The 23,180-nt window shown below is 35.8% G+C and overlaps 2 protein-coding genes across 6 annotated transcripts in view; one reads left to right on the top strand and one right to left on the bottom strand.

The window, feature by feature from the left end:
• Positions 1 to 14,596, top strand: part of DZIP1 (DAZ interacting zinc finger protein 1) — a 28,095-nt gene extending 13,499 nt beyond the window's left edge. For 3 of the 4 annotated variants that reach the window (XM_039337657.1, XM_039337659.1, XM_039337656.1), the window contains 10 exons: positions 250 to 333; positions 2,875 to 2,934; positions 3,998 to 4,143; positions 4,993 to 5,185; positions 8,394 to 8,523; positions 9,132 to 9,185; positions 10,004 to 10,191; positions 11,116 to 11,243; positions 12,092 to 12,227; positions 12,662 to 14,596. In XM_039337657.1, coding sequence (XP_039193591.1) covers positions 250 to 333; positions 2,875 to 2,934; positions 3,998 to 4,143; positions 4,993 to 5,185; positions 8,394 to 8,523; positions 9,132 to 9,185; positions 10,004 to 10,191; positions 11,116 to 11,243; positions 12,092 to 12,227; positions 12,662 to 12,744 — 1,202 coding nt within the window. In that variant the 3' untranslated portion in view covers positions 12,745 to 14,596. The remainder of the gene's footprint in view (positions 1 to 249; positions 334 to 2,874; positions 2,935 to 3,997; positions 4,144 to 4,992; positions 5,186 to 8,393; positions 8,524 to 9,131; positions 9,186 to 10,003; positions 10,192 to 11,115; positions 11,244 to 12,091; positions 12,228 to 12,661) is intronic. The other variant, XM_039337658.1, reaches the window with a different exon arrangement.
• Positions 14,597 to 14,657: 61 nt separating this feature from the next.
• CLDN10 (claudin 10) overlaps positions 14,658 to 23,180 on the bottom strand; it is a 59,852-nt gene continuing 51,329 nt past the window's right edge. For both annotated transcript variants that reach the window (XM_039337662.1, XM_039337661.1), the window contains exons 2-5: positions 19,069 to 19,230; positions 18,844 to 18,925; positions 17,840 to 17,947; positions 14,658 to 15,584 (exon numbers count right to left, since the gene is read on the bottom strand). In XM_039337662.1, coding sequence (XP_039193596.1) covers positions 15,464 to 15,584; positions 17,840 to 17,947; positions 18,844 to 18,925; positions 19,069 to 19,230 — 473 coding nt within the window. In that variant the 3' untranslated portion in view covers positions 14,658 to 15,463. The remainder of the gene's footprint in view (positions 15,585 to 17,839; positions 17,948 to 18,843; positions 18,926 to 19,068; positions 19,231 to 23,180) is intronic.

Genomic DNA, 23,180 nt, shown 5'->3' with positions numbered 1-23,180 from the left:
TCTTAGATATTGTCCTCTGGGATAATAATAAATAACAACTAAATTTAATTAATGGAACAATCTTTTTTCATTAAGCTCTCTTGAAATATATTGGAAAGATCAGTTATTATATTCATTGACATATATGTAACTTGCTGACATTTTATTTCCATACAATAATTGTTTCTACTTAAAATCAAAATTGAAGGATTTTTAACTAAGAGCATAAAACTTTGTTGTAATCAAATTAATTTGTGGCTGGTTCAATAGATTTTGAAATTGAAGCAGAAAATCAATCCAGTCTCCCAGCTATAAGACTGTTATCAAAAGAGCATCCAGAATCTGCAGTCCAAGGTTAGTTTATATTAATCTGGGGTAAGCACCTTGAATGAAGTTTGTAATAAGAGGACCTTTAAAAAAAACACCTAATTGAAATGTGTTTTATTTCAAGAGGTTTCTAAATATGCAAGAGATGTGAGAAAATGGATAGGCTGGAGAGAGAGCAGTGTAGTGCTCCCAGGTGCTACTATGCCCGCAGAACCATTGCCCACATTTTCCAAAAAGCTCTGGGAGGATCTTGGGAATTATTTCATTTGTAACATTTAATTGGTTTTCTAGCTGCCCAGGAGCACTTCAAGGAGAAACAAGTGTGTTTGGAAAGGGATAATTCTCAGAGAGAAAATGAAGACTGTGGGGAGGAAGTGAAATGAGTGGGTTTACTGGTAAGAGAGAAAGAAAGACTATATTAAGAGGAGAAGTCTGGAAATAAACAGATTTATATTTTTAATGCTCAGCTGCAGAGCAGAGCAAGTTATGTATCATATTGCCTTAATTGCTTGCTTGCTATAAAATGCGTTTTTGCTAGAATAGAAACTATGTTGGTTCAATGGACTAGCTTTACTGTATATTCAGGATGCAAACTGCATTTCTATTTTGTACTTTATGGTTGAGTTGCTTGCATGTCAGCCTTGCTAGTTTGCCTTTTGCCTTTCTATGATAATTTGCCAGAGCCATTTTTATGTGGAACTAGGGACAATTCCAATTTATGGAATTGTCATACAGACAATTCCAATTTTAGACAATTTATGTGGAACCAGAGATAAAATGCCCAGTGTGTCATTATATATTACAGCATTGTAAGATGCGATCTTTCTAGCATCCCATATGTAATGTTCATGATTATAGAAGTATAATTTCCTTCAGCACCAGGAATTGTATCACATGATATTGTTAGTTCAAATAATTGGATTGTTTGGATAGGAAGTTTTAAGATGTGGGGAATATCTTTATCTGTCATTGCTAGTAGCTGCTCAATTTGTACAGGTATCAATGTTATTTTTTGAAATCTAGATCATTACTTGTAATAGCAGATACTTAAAGCTACCTTTGAATAGCAATTTAACCTGTGATATTTCTACAAAAATGTCTAAATTATCACTATTCAAAGTTTTCAGTATTTAGCATTCCTTATTCCATTTGGACATATTTGGGTTTTGATCTGAATTATTCTGTTGGTGATTACCTATTTAAGTACTAGAAAGTCTTTCTACTTCTGTATGCCTCTCATCCTGCACCTTCACATTCCTCCTGCCTTTTATAGTTACTGCTTTAAAATCAAATCTGTATGAACATAGGTATCCATGACAAACTAGGTGACAAATGAAGAAACTTAATTTGCAAGTGGCAACAACCCTTTCCTGCTTGTGACTTGACACCAGGTGCAAATAGTAAGTTACCAGGTTTATGTTGTGCCCATGCATTACTATTCCCAACTCCCCCACATTATAGGTGTGAGTCTAGTATGGTTGCATTTTTACCCTCTGATAGAATGATATTTTTAGAGGAGTGATTGTTTTGGGGAAAGACTATTTAACGTTATTGCCTGAGCTGGAAAAAAACATGTTCTTGGACATGGGGCTATCCCAGCATTCAGGTGATCTTCGTATACCTGTAGCCATACTGAAGACTTCCTGTGTGCAATTTTGAAGGAGAATGGCAAACTGAGAGCGTGGAATTTCTTGATGACATTTTATTACAATCAGTTGGCAAAGGTTAGATTTATAATGACTGTATCTCTCCCTAGAAAAGCTGGGATATTAAGATAGGTAGAAGCAAAAACTGAGGTATTCCAAGTAGAGGTTTGAATGGTTTGAATAGCTGCCATAATCACTGGAACTTTGGTTGTTCCGCAGAGTAGGGAAACGGCTTCAGTAGATGGCACAAGTTGGCTTAATTATTCTTCCATATAAAGTAGTGTCCACTTGGCTTCTTGATTTATATTTAAGCTGGAAAACTGAAGAGGAGAATCTTATGTGTTCTTTGGTTACCTTAAATTTAGCTAAATGTAAATAAGAACCAGTTGTGAAGATTTATGCTATATGCCAGGGGTCTTCAGACTTGGCCCTTTTATGACTTGTGGACTTCAACACCCAGAATTCCTCAGCCAGGCACGTCTTCTACAACCTGACTGAAATAATGTGTTTCCCCACTGCCCCCAATATCTGTATAAGGTGTAGGGACAAAGTCCTTATATCTGTTGTATTATATGATGGCAGGAGGAAAAAAAATAGAGCAAATTTCTTCATGGCTTTTTTGATTTAACCCCCCAAATATACCATTATCCATTTAACCTGTACTTTGTGATTAGAGGTTGAAAACCACTTGTAAATGATAAAAAAATATTTTGCCAGGTGCATGTAGCTGGAGGCAGGTTGCAATTTGCATTAAGTTGATAATAATTGCATTTGATTGGGCTTTAATCACCAAATAAATATGCATCTGGTACTTTTCCATACATTTTTGAATTGTTTTCATTCTCTGGGCCTTATCTTTACTTGTTTTTATATTGTCTGTCTTTCTGTCTGTGCTTCTATTCATGTGTTTCCTCGATATTAGAACAGGCCTTTTTGGTACCCATGCTGGAGCCCATAGAGGAGCTTCCAGAGAATGAAAAAGGTAATCGACAGGACCAATTGAAGTTTTTGTGGCCTAAATTCTTCTTGCATTATGTGTATGTATGAGAGAGTCAGAGACAGAGAGCAATATCACATTTCTTCTAGCAGAAGACACAAAAAAGTCTTATGTCAACATTTTCAGATAGCCTCAGTATTTCTGTCATCCCTTTGAAAAGTAGCTTCTCCTATTGCTCGGCCTTTTTGCCAATTAATGTTCACCACTATTTCCCTCCAGGATTCTGTTTTATTCATCCCTTATAACCAGCCAAGATGTGTCTCCTCCACATGAACTTTCTTACACATACAGACAATTGAGTTCCTTTGGTTTTGAATTTGTTTTTATTTGGGGTGTCAGAATTCCTTGTAGTTCATTTGATACAATTCTTGGCTTATGTGACTTTCAGCCCACTGTTTGAACATACCTCCTGTCTTATTCATGCAGATCTAAGATTTACAGTTGCATTCAGGGAGTCATAGAATCATAGGATTGAAAGGGACCTTGAAAGTCTTCTAGTCCAACTGCTTTATACCATTCTGAACAAAAGTCAGTGATTAAGGTTATTTATTTATTCAAGCTTCTCTATTATTTGTGATGAGAGTAGTTTTTAAATAATTGGCTACAGATTGATTCCCCAGAAAAAAAACATAGATGAAATTGCTAGCAAACACAATAAATAACAATGTGAATGATAAATTATATTCAATGAACTAGTGTTATTAGGATTCAATGATCACATTACATGTTTACCTACATTGGTTTGAATTGAAAATTATTCTTAAGAGTAGGTTCACTAAAATCAATCATAAATAACTTTTCATGGATTTACTATATCTATAATTAAACTGATACCTAATGCATAACATGATTTGTCCAATGCATTTGTGACCAAAGAAACTGGCCCAGTTCTATTTAAAGTTATTGTTTTACTTTACTACTGATAGAAACAGTATAATTTCTTAGGCAGAAAATTCAGGTGAGTGGAAAATACACTGCAAATATTTTGATAAAGTGTGTATTGATTTTATGACGTGGTTTTTAAAGAAAAATACCTGGCTTGTTTCAGAAATAGAAAAGCAAGTGCCCCAAACAGGAAAGAATAAGTCTCATATGATAAATACCTTGAAGAGTGATCCTTCTTTAACAAAAGAACTGAGAACTGTTTTGGAGCAGACCCTAGCAGAAAAGTTGGAATCCTTGGGAATTAAATCCGTAAGATCACTTTAAATTGTTCAAATGAGTGAAGGAATTTTAATGTCTTTCTCAAGCCAGCGCACTTCAGTTGTGCCTGCCTGACATTCTGAACCTTATGTCACACAAAATATTGCCTCTGAATAGGAAAAAGGCGACAGACCAAATCTCAGCACAGAAGTCAGTGCCTCTAAAGTAGTGATGTACATCTGCAGCAAGACTATTAGATGCTTAAAAGTGGAAAGGCTCAACACAAGCCCACAATGGAGGAATGTTTGATGAAGATGATGGAACTTGCAGAGATGACTAAACTAATCAAAAGAGAAACATCTCTTATTTTCAATCAACCAGAAATATATTGCTTTTTCTCTAATAGACTTTTTGCATGAAAATATGCACTCCTGATTTGTGACTTTGATTATTAGAAAAAACTTGAAAATAGAAAAAAGTGAGCTCTTTTTTTGTAATCATAAAATAAAACTAAATATAAATGTACTTACATTTGATGTAGAAGAAATTGGAAGCTTCTTTTTCCTTCCTTCCTTCCTTCCTTCCTTCCTTCCTTCCTTCCTTCCTTCCTTCCTTCCTTCCCTCCCTCCCTCCCTCCCTCCCTCCCTCCCTCCCTCTCCTCTCCTCTCCTCTCCTCTCCTCTCCTCTCCTCTCCTCTCCTCTCCTCTTTGCTTCTTTTACACTTCATCATTGTGTTAGTTTTTACGTACATTGTAAAACTTAATAAATTTGTAAAAAAGTAGTGAAGTAATTCCATCAAGGTAGTAGTGACTTAACTGTTCGATCATTTCCCAAGAATAATTTATATACTTCCTAAAAAAATAAAATTATTTCTAATGTTCATTAATTTGTCCTACCCAGGGAGTGCGCGGCATCCCAAGTGATCATCTGAACAGAGTCTTAATATCTGTTGAGTCTGCTAGAGAAGAAAGGAAGAAACAACTGCCTGATATTCAACATATTCGAGAGCAACTTGAACGACAAGTCAGTTTCAGAGTTGCTGAAAGATCATCTTGCAGCAGATTTCTTTCCAACCCTTATCTTTCTTCAGAAGGTATGGTCTTTGTTTATGCTCTGGGGGTCAGATTTAAAAGTTTAACTTTGCTGTCTGTAAATGATTCCTTAAAATAAGTGTGTGCCAGCTTGTTTGTGCAACATGACTGTAAAATTCTTAGTTTTACATCTCAATGCTAATCACAGATCCCATGAAATGATCCTATCATTCAGATTTAAACATTTCCAAGTTATGTGGAAAATAGGCTAATTGGTTCCAGCTTGACATAAATAGACAAAGGAAAATTATCAACATGAATGTTTATATGTTTTGTTAAGGAAATATTCACAATAAAGATTAAAAGAATACACTTACAGTTTTATTTTTAATAAAGCCACAGAGTAGTTATAAAAAGCAAAATAAAAACAAGAATCTTCTAAATATAATTCCTATCTTACCATCTGGATCAGTATTTCTCAGCCTTGGCAACTTTAAGAATTCCAACTCTCAGAATTCCCCAGCCAGCATTCTGAGAATTAAAGTCCACGTATCTTAAAGTTGCTCAGATTAAGATACACTGATCTAGATAGACAGATCTTGCCAATTAATTCATCTATTAACAATTGTTGAGGCCACCAGAAAAGCAAAAACCAGAACTTCGTATTTCACTTGACATTTGAAGTGGTAAAAGAGGAAATAAAGAAGTGAACAAAGGACAACCTGGAGAATAAAACCATGTCCAAAGTGGAACTGCTATCTTCTATATTCTTCTGCACCATACTGTAGTTCTTCAAAATTACTTTGTTTTTTTAAGCTTTCCTAGAATGGAACCTTCCTTTCCCTTTCCTCTATATTGCACACACAATTACTAGTGTCTAAAGCCCTCAGCTGCGCTTGAGCTAGCCTCAACTGTGCGTGGGCTAGCTTCACACTGAGTTTTGGTTCATAATTAAACATGACCTAATATGTGCTGAAGTTGTGCTGAAGAAATTATTGCATTATTTGAACTTGCACTAATGCAACCTACCTGTAATTTTTAAAAGGTGATTAATCAGTTATCAGTTGAACAGTTAAAGTTTCTTTTCAGTAATGCTTTTCAGTTACAATCAATGGGAACAATAGTGTTTGATAACAGTATAGAAGAAAATTGCCTATATGGAAACATTGTTGAGCAAGAATTAAGGATGAGTTTGCATTTTCTATAGAATTTGCACAGAATTTCTCAAACAGTTTTTTAAGGCAGTTCTACAATTTTGAATGTGCTGAATATAAAGATTGTGCTTAATACTTAAAAGGCACAATTGCTCTCTTCATATTTGTTCCCGATTTCTGACTTCTTTCTACTGACTGCAGCAGGTCTATTTGCAAATGTCTTAGTTTCCAGAAGGGTTGCCCTGCCAAGATTAATCCATTAATAATCTAAACACTTACTGTATGCCCTGAAATGCATTATAAAGTGTAACATCTCTTTTGTATATATCAAGTATTGGTGGCTTGTATTAGGAAAGCACTGGACTAGTAGCTTGCTTGGAAGACTTTGTAAAAAGTTTTCTTTCTTTTTTTTTATTAATTTTTCCCCCCATACATTCAATAGTATTTATTCAACAAACGTGCTGTCTGAGTTTACATTCGCTAATACATATTTAGTTCCTAATCCTTTTTTCCTCTAGCCATTGATAAAATAAGTCCCAAGTTTGATAATATTTCATTTCTTCTTTTTCTTTCAGCCTCAGAGTCAGTCTATCCATCTCCACGCATTCTAATATTTTTTTTAATTATTTCTTCATCTGATGGTATTTCATTTTTCCAATACTGCGCAAATATAATTCTTGCCGCTGTTGTAACATGCAAAGACAAATATATCTTTGTTTATCAGTCTTTTCTGGCATTATACCTAATAAAAAAAGTTCAGGTTTAAAATCTATGTGCATGTATCTTTTTCCAATAACTCTTTGCTTTGGCACATGTCCATCAAACATGGTAATAAGTACCTGACTTATGTTTGCGTTTCCAACATCTATCTGACATGTTTTTAAACATTTTTGCTAATCTTGCTGGTGGCAAGCGCCATCTATAAAACATTTTATATAAATTTTCTTTATAAGAGGTTGACATTGTCAGCTTGTAATTTCTTTCCCAAAAATTTTGCCATTTTTCTAATTCTATATTGTATCCCAAAATTTTTTTGGATCTTATCACTGTTTCTTTAACTTGTTCGCTTTCCATTTTCAAAGTTAATAGAAAATTATAAATTTTCTTAGTTTCTCATCTTATCAAACAAAGTTGGCCCTTTGTAAAATCCATATAGTTTAACATCTTTATCATATCTAACCTGCATTTGTAAATGTTCCCACCATGCTAAATTGATACCCTGATTTTCTATTTCTTGTTTAGATTTTAAATTCCCTTCAGAGTTTAGAATATCTCTGTATGTCCGGATTTTTTCAAAATCAACTAAATTTGGGTGTACAAATGCTTCCGTTGTTAAAAGCCACCCTGGAATTTTCAGATATATTTTACATTTTATTTTTTCCCATGTTGTTAATAATGCATTTCTTGTATAGTGATTTTGAAAGTACTTATGAATTTTATTTTTCCCATACCATAAGAAAGTGTGCCATCCCAATTGTAAATCATGACCCTCCAAATATAACAACCTTTTGTTTCTAAGAATTATCCATTCTTTTACCCATGTTAATACAGATGCTTGATAATATAAAACCCACTCTGGTAAACCAAAACCTCCATTTTTCTTGGCATCTTGTAACATTTTCATCTTAATTCTAGCTTTGTATAAGGTTTTCTATTGTCCTCCTAGGCTGCAGTAAGTGGACAGAAACTGTTTTTCCTACTCAAAGGTGTAAAATATTACCTATTTTATGAAACGTGTTGCCCAAGGAAGCAATATTACTAGCAATTATTATGGGTACATCATTTCTATTCATAGTATTATATATTGGATCTTATCTTTTTTTAAGTGAGGCAATTTAAAAAAAATAGTGATGTTAAAACTAGCCATTTAAAAAGAGATGATGACAGGAAATGGTCCCCACAAAGTGGGAATGTGGGATCCTAAAGAGAGCCCATGATTTGGTGATCTGGTGACTTGCTATAATAGTGAAATTTTTGTAAGCAAAATGCTAAAATCAAATAGAAGATACTGTTTTGTGCTCTTTTGTGCAGCATAATTTCATTTAAGTATTCCTTCACAGACAAGGCATGTGGTTTAAATAACATTGGATTCTCCTTAGTTATCATTTCTTTACAGCTAAACACAAGGCAACTCGCTTAGGAACTTCTTTACCCACCGTTTTGCCCAAGCCAGTAAAACGTTCCTCCATTGCCAAACATTCACTCATGCAAAGAAAATTGCCTGCTGAAAACACATCAACCCCAAAGTAAGTTAAAAAGTTCAGATAAGATATAATTGTTGTATGTTTTATGAGAGGCTGTTAGAGTTGTCTTCTTGGTCATTCATTCATTCATTTAAGCAAATTTACTTGCTGGCCATCTCATGGTTCAGGCAATTCTTGAGTGGCCCATTGATGATCAGGAAGTAATGATGGGAATTACTTGTCATGGTTCTGACAGAGACAAATAAAGCAGAACTCCGAGGCTTGAAAATTCCTCAAAGAACATGTTTATTAGTTACAAAATATTAGCACGATCAAAAGTGAAACCAAGTCTGAAAAGTCAATGGGGAAGCCAGATTCATTTAACAATTGAGATACTAACTTAACAATTTCAGTGATTCACTTAACCACTATGGCAAGTCGTAAAATGGGGCAAAACTCACTTAACAAATGTCTCACTTAGCCACAGAAATGTTGAGTTCGGTTGTGGTCGTAAGTTGAGGACTTCCTGTAGTCCGTTTCATCTTCATATAAACCAAATCTATAAGCCAATGGAGCCAGTGAGGAAATGCAAGAAAATAAATAGCAATATATGAAATATCCATCTTACTAGCCAAAAGAAGCTACAATTACTCGTTTTCCTTTCCTTCCAGAATCAAGAAGAATATGTCGAAGGATGAAATTTCTAGAAAACCACCTAGTACTGAGTAAGCTGCCTTCATTTTGTTTTGTGTGCTTTGAAATAAGAATTCTGTTCTAAAAACCAACATTAATTTTGGAACAAATTGGATACATCACTTTGCCTTAAAGAAGTAGTGTTGGCTGATTGGAAGTTAGGACACAGCAAAAAGGATTGGGCAGGATATTTTGCCCCTGATCAAAAATCTGCTAATCCTCTTTTGATTTTTTAGCTTCCTCAAATGCTATTTGTATACTTCTGATTTTATAAATTACATTAAATATTATACGTAACGGGATCAACCAATGATTATGATTCAACTACTTTTGGTCATCTTTTAACTTGAATGGAATGAAGTAAATTGATTGGCTAAAATCTATATTTACTGTAGATCAGCATTTCCCAACCTTGTGCCTTTGAAAGAAGCTGGAATACAGGTTATTTCACTAAAAATCATGAAGAAGTTAATCTAGCACCTCTGGAGGGCAATACTTTGGAAAAGGCTGAAATAGAATTCTGCCTAAGCAGTAAAAAAATAGTTTAGCTAATTATTTTTATAGAGTGATGTTACTCTAGTTTAAAATTTAGTATTTCATTGCTCCTACGATGTAATAGTTATATATATATATATATATATATGCCTACTGATGCCAAAGTCATGTTCAACAGAAATGGGTACAGCTCCTAATTATCCTTGCTTTGATAAGAGAGTTCCTAATGAACTGTCTTAGGTATAATGTGTGATAGATTATTGATTCTAGTTTTATTATAGAAAGTTAGTTTATATTTTTAAAATTACTGTAACTGGAACAGGTTAAATTCATAGATGAATTTTTGTTCTCCCAGAACTCCTCCATTTAGCTCAGAAGAGGAAGTGGAGGAAAATCACATCAGGCACTCCTACATCTCACCTGAATTATCTCTGCACAAGGCCTCCAAGGGCCACAGCAAAGACAACTTGCCAAGATTTGCATATCGGAGTGATATAAACATTCCTGAAGATGAAGTAGATCTTAAGCCATCCAGAAGCAGAAGTACAAAAGCTAATTATGTGGGCAGTATTTGGGGGAAAGCTAAAAATATGTGGCACTTGTGGGGGAGGAGAAATTGCCTTCTAAAGATTGGCAAGCTGAAGCAGATGAACCATGTCAGAGAACTGAAAAACAATATCTAACCTAAATGATCCTTGTAAACCACCAAATTATGACTTTTAGAAACTGACTGAAATCTTGTGAGAGAGACAGTTATTTTAATATTTCATCATTATTGTATGTGATCTTGGGTCTTATAAAGTCCAATCTCAGGATTTGAATTTACTTAATTTTCCAGGTCAGATTTGGGTGATAATGCAGTGGTGCCTACAACATCTGCTAATCTCTGCATGTAACTGCTCTTTTCTTCTAATTTGCTGGATGACTTGTTTCAGTAGCATGATGTCTAGAACAGGGGTCCCCAACCCCCGGGCTGTGGCCCACTACCAGGCTGTAGCCTATTCGAAACCAGGCTGTGCGAGAGGCGGTAGTGTGTGTGCACCCCAAAGGCTTCTCTCTTGCATGAGTGGAGCTGAGAAGCTACAGCAAGGTGACAAGATTGCTAGGATGGCATACAAGGGTCCTCTCATCCTCTTGCAGCACCAGCTATGTTTAAGATGGGGAATGAAAGGGGTAGAACCTGGGCTGGGAGTCCAGATTTCAACCTTAGAAATTTACTGGGTAACGTAGGATCAGTTTCTTAGACTAACATATCTTATCAGGTTTTTGTGGTAGAGAAAAAAATGGAGGTTATGCCATGTATGTCCCCTTGAGATCCTGGAGGAAGGATGGGGTGGGTGTAAGAACTATAGTTAATCTCTGGACTAAGTCTTGTTAAGGAAATGTCGAAAGCACAGCAGGCATTGTCACTGTGTCTTAAAATATTTGTTTTATAAACTGCCTGTATTCTGTCTTGATGGGTTTTAGGCTCTTTACTTCAAAATGAAATGGATGAAATGGAAAAGTTTCTCTTAAGCCAAAGAAAGGAAAGGAAACAAATTGGAAGAATTAATGGTGGTTCAGCATCTATTCAAACATGTGCCCAAGGAGTAAAGGTATTTTACAAATAAGATTCTAAGCTGTCCCATTAAATGTTTTCTGATCCTGTTGTACATGTTTTCATTTGACTCCAGTGTGTCCTGCGATAACCATAGAACTCTGCAATTGCAAAGGGCAACTCAGCCATCAGAGCCAGAATCCCCCATGCAGAAATCCCTAACATTTCCAGCCTCTGCTCATATACATCTAATGCCAGAAATCCAACAGTTTCTATGGTTGTTGGTTCCACCGTCACATTGATTTTGTTATTACTAATATTTTTCCTAGCAAACAACTACCAGAATCAAGTTCACAGCAGTAGAATCCTACATAAAGCTTGCATTCCTTTGTATCCAGTGGAATTCTTAATGCAGCTTTAATGAAATATTACTTTCAATGGAGAATGAAACACATTTAATTCTTTCTAGTGTACATGAATGAGGTACAAGTAGAAACATTTTAACATTGCTGCATTTAAAATGTTACAACTATAAAATCTGACAGACAATATTGGTTTTTTTTTTCTTTCATCTTACTTATTCTACCTCCTTTCAGTAGAGGTCACTGTTTTTTAGAATAACACTGTTTTTTTCCTACAGTGATACAGTGTTTAGTAATGAATCAAGAAAATACTCTACGCATTTCTATACTGTTTTCTCAAATTGTCTTTTTAGAGCAGGAAAATAAAACCATTGTTTTTCTGTATTACTCCTGAGAATTTCAAGTTTCTTTTAATAATTTCATATATATCCCTTTCATCTTACTGTACTATGTTCAAAAAGATTGAGAATAACTGCTCAATGAAATATTGCTAGAACATTTCCTAAGTTGAAGAAATTGCTGTTATTTCTTTTTATATATATAGTTTACAGGCATTGAAGATGAGAATGACTGGGATTTATCATCTCTGGAAGATGAAAAACCTTTGAAAGATGAGAAAAATAAGAATGTATGTGCTGTGTCAGTGACCCATGAATGGAGAAAACCAATAAAGGATGAAGGTATTTTCATGCTAGAATTGCTGTGTTATATTTTTCCCTGAACAATTTGAAAAGGGAGGTTTAATCCAGACCTACATCTACTGTGATTGTGGATTCTGTTTACATATACCAGTTGCACGATAGGCTAATGTTAAAGAAGAAAGAGCTCCTATGGCAACAAGATGTACAACTCTTCCCATTGCAGTCATTGAGAGGGTGGTGAGAGTTTCACGCATTTCCTAGCTTTGCCCAATGGCAGTGATTCCAGAGCTGGAAAGTTTCCACATTGGCCAACTATGCTCATGAGAAATGGCATTTTTTCCAAAAAGATTTAGACTGGATAATAATGAGAACTTTTCTAAGTGTAGGAATATGAAACAATAGGTGGCAGGGAATGATAACATCTTTCTCACTGAATATCTTTCCAAGTAACTGCATTTTTTCTTTTTTAATAGGACTTCAAGATGCAGATATCTCAAGCTCACCGAAAAGCAGCTTGGTCACTGTTACAGATTGGAGCGACTCTTCATATATTTGATTGCGCAAGGAGGTTTAATCTGATTTCTGTCCTTTTTTCTTATGGTGCACTAACAAGGAACTTTTCTTTACAAAACTGTGTCCAAAATTTTACCTTTGATCAAATGCGAGCTGTTAATTACTTCCAGCTAGTTCTCCTGGAAGAAGTAGTTAAAAAGTGTTGTACCAATTAACACTGTCCTCTTTTTTTAAACTATCAAAACATATTTAAATCATACAAAGACCTTATATAAACATATCTTTATTGTAATGCTACCCAGGAAGACTAAAAAGTTGGAAGAAGGTGGCTTTGTTTTGACTCCTGGCACTTCCATGCAGTTACTATCATGTCTCCCCTAGTCCTTCTTTTCTCTAATTGGCCATACCCAATTCCTAATCAGTCTTCATGTTTTTGTCCTTAATGCCCTTCATCGTCTTAGTTGCTCTTTGCACTTTTCCCCCAAAATCTCAACATCTTTTTTTAATGCGACCAAAACTGGATGCAGTATTCCAGGTCCTACTAAGGATTTGTAAAGCCATACTAATAGGAAACACTGCAAAACTATTCCGTTTCCTCTGGCATAACACCTGAGCTGAAAGTTCACTGCACAACTTCTGAAGGTCCCTACCAAAGACCAGCTGCATCTGTTGATGTAGCTGTTCTATGTAAAAGGAATCCCTCCTGTTGAAAGATTAGCAGATTTCCTTAATGGTAAAGAAGTTGACTGTGTGGGAATCCTGCCACCTGGTGAGCACAGGAATATTAGGGATAATATCAGGTCACCTGAACTCTATTTGGAGATCGGTTGAAGCAACATAGGAAAGATGCAGTAAAATGCTTTGCAGCACTTTAAATTGAGCACATTCATTATGTGTTTTGTAATCTATCAAATATGACCTCTTGCCTGGCCTTTGTGCTCATCTGTCATTGCTATCAAGCATGCAAGAGAAGACTTAATATGTCCCTGCTTTTGTCTCCTTCTGCCTCCTCTTCTTATGAAGAGTAAAATTGCTTTTTGCCTTGAGCATGCAGAAATAACTGCCCAAGGGGACAGGTGGATCAATGACCATACCAGATGCTAGCTCACTTAGTGTTTCAGGGCATTTAACAACTTCAATACTTCATAGATTGAGCCCTAGTAACCCTTAACAACCCTTCAACAAGCACAATTTGAACTGAATTGGGGACAGAGGGCATAAAAATAATAAGATTTTTTTAAAAATAAAATTATTTATTTTAAACCAGCTAAACAATAAAGTTCTTAACGTTCTTTTAATCCAGAATAATTACCAAAACTACATTTCTGGTCTCATAAAAATGACTAAAAGGCTGTGTTCCTTTCTTATACCTCATTCTTTCCCAAAACATTTTGTATTTAGTTCTAGGCACAGGTAAGTGTATCTGGAAACCCGTATGTGCGTGCTCCATTCCTCCATCTTCTTGCTGATGTTTAAATGTACAATGTTGTTCTTTGTAGTAAAAAAAAATCTGTGGAACATGCTAACTTTCAGTGGGTTTCATATCTTATAAAAGCTCAAGATAGGATTGGTCTTTAACAGTATAATGTGTATCAAGGCAGTGAAGCTTTGTTAATAGAAGAAAAACAAGGAAAAGGCCATTCCTACCTCACTATAATACTATAGCAACCAGTGTAGTGGTTAGGCACAAGGCTAGAAACCAGGAGACCATAGGTTTTAGTGTTGCTGTAGGCCCAAAGCCAGTGGGGGGGGGAATGTGGGCTAGTCACTCACACTCTGTCCTTGGAAGAGGAAAGAAAGGGCAAACCACTTCCAAAACCCTTGCCAAGAAAATTGCAGGAATAATCCAGGCAGTTGCCAGGCATTAACTTTGACCAGAAGGCACAAAAAAAAAATAAATCTAATACTACCTAGTTTCTAAATCACATTATCTAAAAAAAAATACACAAAATAAAATGATGTAATCAAATGTATATTACATTGTACATTTTAGTGGTCTGATGAGAATTTCAATTTTTAGAGCAATGTGACAAACCTTCAGGGACAAAGTTGATAGTTTCAATCAATACCTGAGACTGCCCTGATTTAATTCAACCTATTTGCAGGTGAGGGTTTAAGTAAAACTACAGAGAGAATTCCTCAGACATCGAGATATTTATCTGCTCATGATACCTAGTAGAACACAAGCTGCCACGTAAATCCAAAATTCCAATTTTAACCTTGTGGAAAGTTGAGGAAGAAAATCTTTGTTTTGTGTTAGAGGGTATTTGGGTGGGGTGGGGGTGTTAATCCATATAATTGTGATACTGGAATTAAAACAATGTTGGTGTTTCATAATTGATTACTAAGTTCTTGCTGAAGCTTATCTCAATCTGTTTTAATATGCTTTTAAAACTAGTCCCAAGTTATTAATAGCAGGTCTTCAAAACTGATGGAGCCATTTAAAACCTGCAACTGTTATATTTGATTCTGAAGATCCCTGACAATATTGGCTGTAATTAAAATGACTTCATTTATATTTCTTTTTACAGAAAGCAAAAAAATAGCAAGTTATTTTTCAGTTATAAATTATGTCTAGTATAAGTATAAATCTTAAAACAAGTTGTGAAGAAAATTTACATCAAGTAGACAAAAGTTCATTTATAAAATAGTTATAAAACTGCTGATGCTCAAGATACCAAGCCACTTTTAAAAATCATTCTGTGGATGGACAGCACATAGGTATGATTTTTAATAACAAAAAGATTCCTCCAACCATCCAGTTACACATAGGCATTTTTGTCAAAGTGCTTTGGAGGCATCTTGGATCCTTTAAAATCTGCTGAATAGGCCTTGGTTCGAGTAGACATCACAGAAGAAGGTCTGTTGTATGTATAAACCATCCTGAAACATGAGAAAGTTTAGAGCTCATTTAAATATCAAGAAATATTGAAAAGAAAATGTTATGGGGTTGCTCTGTGCTTTAGGTTTTACAATAGACAAATATTTTGGAATACAAGGAAGGATGAGCATAGCCACTTTCTGCAGCTCATTTAAAGCAGCAGCAGCAATTTCCAGGAACCTCCCACAGCTGCCTTATAGTCCCTTATAGACATGGCTGTTTGGATGAATTGCAGGGGCTATATGTCCTTGCACCTTAATCACAACAATGATATTGTACCCATCCATTATGTTCAAGGTGGGTAAAAACTTTTCAGACATTATTGCAGTTCAGGAGGTTACTTGTGGTCAAGTCTCAATATTTTAAGTGACAGTTTAATATGAATAGTGCTAATACTTTGAAGTGACAGTTTAACAAGAATAGTGTTAAAACTTTGCTAGTCCTTGGGAAAGGCTTTCTATAACCAAAAGTTCAGGGTAGAAATTTGAACAATTTTCAAAACTGCTGTAGGAATACTTAACTAGCCTCAACTATAGATTCTTTGCACAGCAGTCTTGAACTTATAATCAAATACCTAGAAAAATATAGGTGTGTTCTGAAGAATATTCTTATTTTGAGTATCACTTAGTGGGAAGCTAAAATTGACTTAACCATAACATGGAGGTCATTCGGTCAAAGCCCTACAGGTTCAAATGCTAAAAACATGAGTTAATGGCCAAGCCAGGAAAAACAGCTGCTACCTTATTATTGATGACACAGTGAAGGATGTTCTGTGGAACATTCCCAAATGTCACAGAGCTTCCCAGGCAGATATTTTTAATTACTTCACACTAAAAACTGGGAAAGGGACCCTGTTATCTGATGTTCAGAATCTACCACTTCATTTTCAGAAGGGAATAAAAGGTTTAGCTTAGCAACCATTTCTAATCCTTTCAGCCATGATAGCAGCCTCTGATTTTTTTTTTTATTTGACCAAGTACAGAATCATGAAATCAATGCTTTTTTTCCCCCCCTCCATGTCATTTATTATAGCAAGCTGTCCTTAAAACACTTTCAATTCAGGTATCGAGTTTAAATTTTTGAGATGTACTTGTATGTCAAAATAGGACAACTTGAGCTGGCTTACTCAGAAGTCAAACCTATGTAATTTAGGGGATTTATTCCCAAATTAAGACTGGATTACACGTAGCTCATACTGGAAAGTGCAGAACATTTCATGAGTTCCTATTACAACTCTACTTTTATTTTCAACATACTCAACACAATAGGTAAAATCACAATAGGTAAAATCACAGCAAATGCATTACAGCACTATACCCTATGTCTTCTAGAACCCAATTTTGTCTCAACTTCGTATTTTGCTTTACTGGGAAGCAAAATTAATGTTACACATAATAGATCAGTGGTTCTCAACCTTTTTAATGCCGTGACCCCCGACCGGTCGTAAGTCGAGGACTACTCAACCGGTTGTAAGTCAAGGACTACTCAACTGGTGCAGCACCATTTGCAGAATGGGACTTTTGGCGGGCTCAGCAGGGCAGAGACAGCCTGGACAATTCCTATTGGTTTTGAAAGCCAATATAATTAGACTCTATTCAAGAGAGTCTATTCTATTTGCTTTCAAAAGCCAACAGAATAAAAGGGAGTAGCACAGCTAAGGAAAAGGGGAAAAAAATGGCGGACTGCGTTTGGCGATCCCCGTGAAATGGTCGTTCGACCCCAAATGGGGTCCCGACCCACAGGTTGAGAACCACTGTAATAGATGGATGAAAAGGAAAGAAAGTTTGGAAGGATAAGTAAGGACTAGTGAATACTGCTGTCTTGGTACAATTTAACATAAAGGGAGGTAGTTGGGAAGTGGTTTCACAATTATAAATCTATTTCTATGAAAACAAAATGCCCAATAAATTTAAAGATAAGTCATGAATCATCATATTCATGCACCTTAAGAGCATTGAAAATGCAATGTGCATTCTTTTAAAGAAGAAGCACTAAGGCATCTTGTGTGGCAGAAATCATGAGCTTGGGCTACATGAGTTTTAATCCTATGCTTAAATCTTATAGAGATGAGCAGAGTTTGACAAGTTTTTTCCCTAAAAGCAGAGGGCTTTTAAATTCATCCTTTTTTCAACTAATCATTCTTGATTACTGACTAGGGTTATTTCTGAAAGATTTGCAGACTGGATTGGTGCTACTTCTTACAATTTAATAATTAGAATCTGCTAATATTAATTTTAATAAAAGCAGTTGTCTGTACCGTTGAGTTGGTTTGTTTTCAGCAATGGAGAAGCAGAATATGCTGCCACCAATTATGCAAAGTGATGCTCCAGCCCAACCAATGAATAAAGCTGCTCCTAGTTCATACCTGCAGGTAGGTGATAATTCATATTTAATAAATAGTTTAATGAACAAATCAGTTTTATTTAGTTGGTAGGAAGGGTTTACAAGGCTAAATAAAGACATTGTATTAACAAAAAATTAATGTTTGCTCTTTCCACTGCAATCCTCAGTCTCCCCCTCCCCCAAATCAGTAAGCATGGCAAGCATTGCTTCTGTCTAAAACAAGCCATTTGAATTATGGTTACTACTAATAGGCATTGAAGATTTAATTTCCTCTTCACTTCTCCAGTTAGAATTGGAGAAGTTACTGTCTTGCTTTCCAGGGTTTATCTATTTACAAGGAAAGACCTCATAAATTGCCTGCAATAAAAAAAAATACTGGTGCTTTGCTGCATATAATTTAGAAATAACAATCAACTATTTGAGTAATTATAATAGACTAATCATTTACTTCTTGCTGGGTCACAAAGAGAGCATTTCTAAATATATTGTGGGCAAGCTGAGCTTGTACAAAATTAGATCATTTGCTGTAAATGTTTTAGTTTTGGTTGCAATAACTAGAAAGATGAAAAAGATCTTAGAATATAGATAATCGGCTCTCGGTTTAACTTCAGAAACAGAGCAAAAGTTATTTTATTTTTTGTTAGTTACTTTTAACTATATTGTACTGAAATATATTTTGCAAAGCTTCTGTCTAAGACAGGAAGATCCATCTCAAGGCTGTGGGCCTTGTAATCTTCCATTCTAATATCACTGACATACTAATGGAATTCAAAAGGCAGCAGTTACTTTATTCTCATTATAACCAGTTTAAACTTTATTTTGGGTGGGTTAATTAGTTCTGGTTCCTCTGAACCAGGCAGATGGAGCAAAATAGCAAGTAAAGCACCTCCTACCTCAGTATTTTTCAAGTGGACTTACTTTTGTGCAATAAATGTGGGGTCAAAGAACTCAGATGTTATTCGGTGAGCATAGAGGGAGCAACCAGTCAATGCACTCAGTCCTAAAAAATGCATCAAGTGCAGAACAGATTAATATCTGGAAATGCTTCAATACACATCAACCAGAATCTACAAAATAATGAAAACAGCAATTTTCCTACTTGATTTGATCTGCCTAGAAAATCACAGCTTTGATCATGTTTACCTGACAGAATAAAGATCAGTCCAGCAAAACAAGCAATTTTAGCTTTAGTTTGATCTGAGCCTCCAACTTTTGTACACTTCATCCCAATCAGTGCAAATACAGAGCCAAAAAATCCAAGGCAGACAGCAGCAATCATGAGTCCTCTGCATGCTTGGATGTAACCTGAAAATACAAGAAAAAAGTTGAGCAATGTGCACGTTCAAAGCACTTCCAATGCAGTATAGGTCACCTGAATATATAAGACTCTCTTCTTATCTCTTCTAATTAGACGAATTCCTGTTATGCAAATCTCCACCCTAACTTACAGATTTTTGCAATAATTCACATAGTACCTAGCAGAGTGGGAAGGGTGGGAGAGGATACAGGGGGCAATGTAAATCTGAATACACTAGTTTGTACTAGAAATAAAAGTGCTCCCAACTTTATTGTTAACACCCTATTGGTTCAGTGATCTTAGCAACGTCCACTGTGTCAGTGCTTGGATTATTGTCACCAATCTATATACCCATCCTATCTATCTTTTATAAGAGGACATCTGCAGAAACCCCACCAAGGATCACTCAATGATTGCTTTTGATCAACTGCACAAAAGTTCAGAAACAAACTATCCCTGCATGCTTCAGAATTTAACACCTCAGGGACTTACTCTTCAAACATTTGATTCTCTGTTACAAGGCCTGGGAAACATTTTTGCTCAACTGAAAAGTGGTTTATTATTTTTATATGAAGAGATTTCAAGTTACATCTTGCTGGTACAAATTGGGTAAATTATTTTGAAGCTTGCAGTTGCAAACTGCTATAGCTGCTTATAAAATAGTCTTTATAAAGAAGGGAAAAGGAATTGGCAGTAGGTAGACCATATTATGGGGCCAAATTGTGATTGCCTTCAAACAGGCAAAAAAAGCTCCCACTGTATTTATATCTTCTCTCATTCTTTCTGTCCTACACTCTACAGTATTGAATTGATACTGATGAGTGGTTTTCAGTTGAAGCAATAAAAGACCAGAAATAAATCTACATTAGTTTAAGAAGCTGAAATGCCACCCCCAATCCTTTTTAAAAGAAACAATAATGGTCCTAAAAATCCAGTGAGCTCAGAAGCTCAAAGATAACTACTTTTAATTTCAGCAATGTAAATATCCAATCCTTGAGGAATCCCTTTTTCAAGTTCCAATAACATAAAGTTACATAGACTGCAACTGATATATTCATAACAGTTGGGCATTTTCTCTGTATTTTGCAAGAGATTCTCAATATAAAAAACAATACTGCTATAAGAGAATAAGATTTTCTAGCCCTGTCTGTATTTTTTGGCTTTCATTTTGCAAATTCTGTGATTTTAGGTTGTCAGATCAAAAAGTCACATGTATTTTGAGCCAGCAGGAAAGCACAGAAGGGAACTCAAGACACAAGTCCAGAGAGGAAAAGAACCTGGGAAATGGTGGGTAATGTGCAAATAGCAGGAAACTAAACAGGCATTTTTTTTCTCCAGCCCTACCTGCATTTGCATCCCACCCTAAAGTGATTTCGTTATACAATACAGTACACCTGCCTATAATTTATTTACTCTAAATTCCGGGTTTACATGATATTTTGCAATAAAGGGCAGCAGCAGCAGCAGCAAGAAATTTAAAGTTACTTATCCTGATACTATCCCGTCTGCTCACCAGTCTGAACTAGAAGCTAGCTACATTAGGTCCATAATATTGGGCAAATCCAGCAAGTATGGACAGTTCAGGACCAGCTTATGTTAGGATTCCATGTGCTGTCCAAATCCAGAAAAATGGGTTGAATAAGCATGTCATGTGAAAGCAGCCACTGCCTTGGATTCCACACAAGCATTAGACTAATCGGTCCACTAATGGGAAAGGATGGCAAGGAAGTAATGTGCAGCAGAGAGAAAATAGAACTGCTTAATTCATTCTTTGCATCTGTCTTCACGCAAAGAGAAAATATATCCTAACCTACCAAAAACAGAACCATAAAAGAAAGTCTAGGAATGTAAATTAAAATAAGCAAGGAAAAGGTAAGAGAACATCTGTTAATTCTAGGTGGATTCAAATGACTGAGTTCTGAAGGAACTGGCAGGCATGGTCTTGAAACTACTACTGTATCTTTTGAAGTTTTTGGAGCACTGGGAACTACCAGAGGAAAAGAGCTGATGTTCCCAGCTTCAAAAAAGGAAAAAAAAAAAACATTCAGGAAACTACAGACCAACCACCCTGACATGAATACCTGGGAAGATCCTGGAAAAGATAATCAAGCAGCAGATCTGTGAACACCTAGAAGCAAGCAAAGTGGGTTTGTCAAAAACAGATCATGCCAAAGAAATCTTATTTTACCTTTTTCAAAGTGACTAAATTAGTGGACCAGTGAAATGTTGTGGACAGAGTACTGTATACTTAGATTTCAGGAAGGCATTTAACAAAGTAGACCACAACCTACGTCTTGATAAGCTAGAAAAATGTGGGATAGACGGCACCATCACCAGATGGATTTGTAACTGGCTGACAAACCATACTCAACGTGTAGTCCAGAACTACACCGATACTGAGGGAAGTTAGCAGTGGGGTACTCCAAGGTTCAGTTTTAGGCCCAGTACTCTTCAATATCTTTTTAAACAATCTAGATGAGGGAATAGATGCAGATGACACTAAGCTGGCAGGAATCTCCAACATTCCAGAAGATAGATTCAAGATCCAGATGGATCTCGACAGACTTGAACACTGGGCCCTATGTAACAAAATGAAATTCAGTGTAGAGACAAGGTTTTACACTTAGGCAAGGAAAACCAACTGTACAGGTATAGATTAGATCAAACCTAGCTCAATGCTAGTAACTGAGAGGGATCCTGAAGTCCAAACGGACAATCACTTAAATTAGAGCCAAGCATGTGTGACAGCAGCCAATGCAATCCTAGGCTGTATTAACAGGGATAGAATCAAGATCATGTGAAACATTAGTATTGCTTTACAAAGCCTTAGTAAGGGCATACTCGGAATACATCTAATTTTAGTCACCACAACATTAAAAAGATGTGATTCTGGAAATATTGCAGAGAAGAGCAACAAAGATTATTAGGGGGATAGAGGCTAAAATGTGAAGAATGGTTGCAGGAATTGGGTATCTCTAGTAAAAAGGACAAGGAGAGATATGATAGCCGTGTTCCAATATTTGAGGGGCTGTCACAAAGAAGAGGGAGTCAAGCTATTTTCCAAAACACTAGAAGGCAAGCCAAGAAACAATGGATAGAAACTCATCAAGGACAGAAGCAGCCTAGAACTAAGGGGAAATTTCCTAATGGTGAGAACAATTAATCAGTGGAAGGGCTTGCCTTCAGAAGTTGTGGGAGTTCCATCATTGGAGGCTTTTAAGAAGAGACTGGACAGCTATTTGACTGAAATGGTATAAGAGTCTCCTGTTCAAGCAGGGGGTTGGACTAAAAGACCTCCAAAGTCCCTTCCAACTCTGTTATACTATGGTCTGTGTTCTAAAATATAGTAGGTTAATTCACAGCTTGATGTGATACTGCAAAACCCAGCCAGTATTATTGATTTAATGTTTGGTGTTTTGTAAAAATGCAAGAAATATAAATTACAGTAATCCAAATACAAACAACTGAAATAATCACTGTTCCCATATTCTCTTCTGTTTACATGTTCCTACTGTTTCTCTGTTGTTTCCTACTCAAAAGTTCAATTTATCTCTTGGCATTCTCTGTATCACACTGACAGCACGGAGCAAACCAAAAGGAAAAGCAATTTTCTCCCTGTTCCTTACTCAACAAATGGATCTGCTGTAAGCAGACTTGGCCACAAGAAAGATGGCTACTTTTTAGATGGTGGGATAATTTTCATATTGTTTCCTGCCAACGCTCTGTACTATTCTCAGTGCTAATTTGGGAAGTGGGAGAGGGTTTTGTTAGCAGTAACCAAAATACCCATTTTTTCCTGATATCTTCATTTGCCTCATAATTTTAAATGAACTTTCAATAGTTCATTTATTTACTTCACCATATAGATTATCAATAGCTCTTGTCAGTAACTGTCAGCAAATTTATCTATGATCAGTTTTGGGCTGCATCCATACTGATAACGTGATTTAGATTAAAT

Source organism: Crotalus tigris, unplaced genomic scaffold (genome assembly GCF_016545835.1).
Source record: "Crotalus tigris isolate CLP2741 ecotype Arizona unplaced genomic scaffold, ASM1654583v1 scf7180000017685.4511686, whole genome shotgun sequence".
In the NCBI taxonomy this organism is placed as follows: domain Eukaryota; kingdom Metazoa; phylum Chordata; class Lepidosauria; order Squamata; family Viperidae; genus Crotalus; species Crotalus tigris.
The sequence above is the reverse complement of the archived record's forward strand: the minus strand, read 5'-3'. Positions and strand labels throughout refer to the sequence as shown.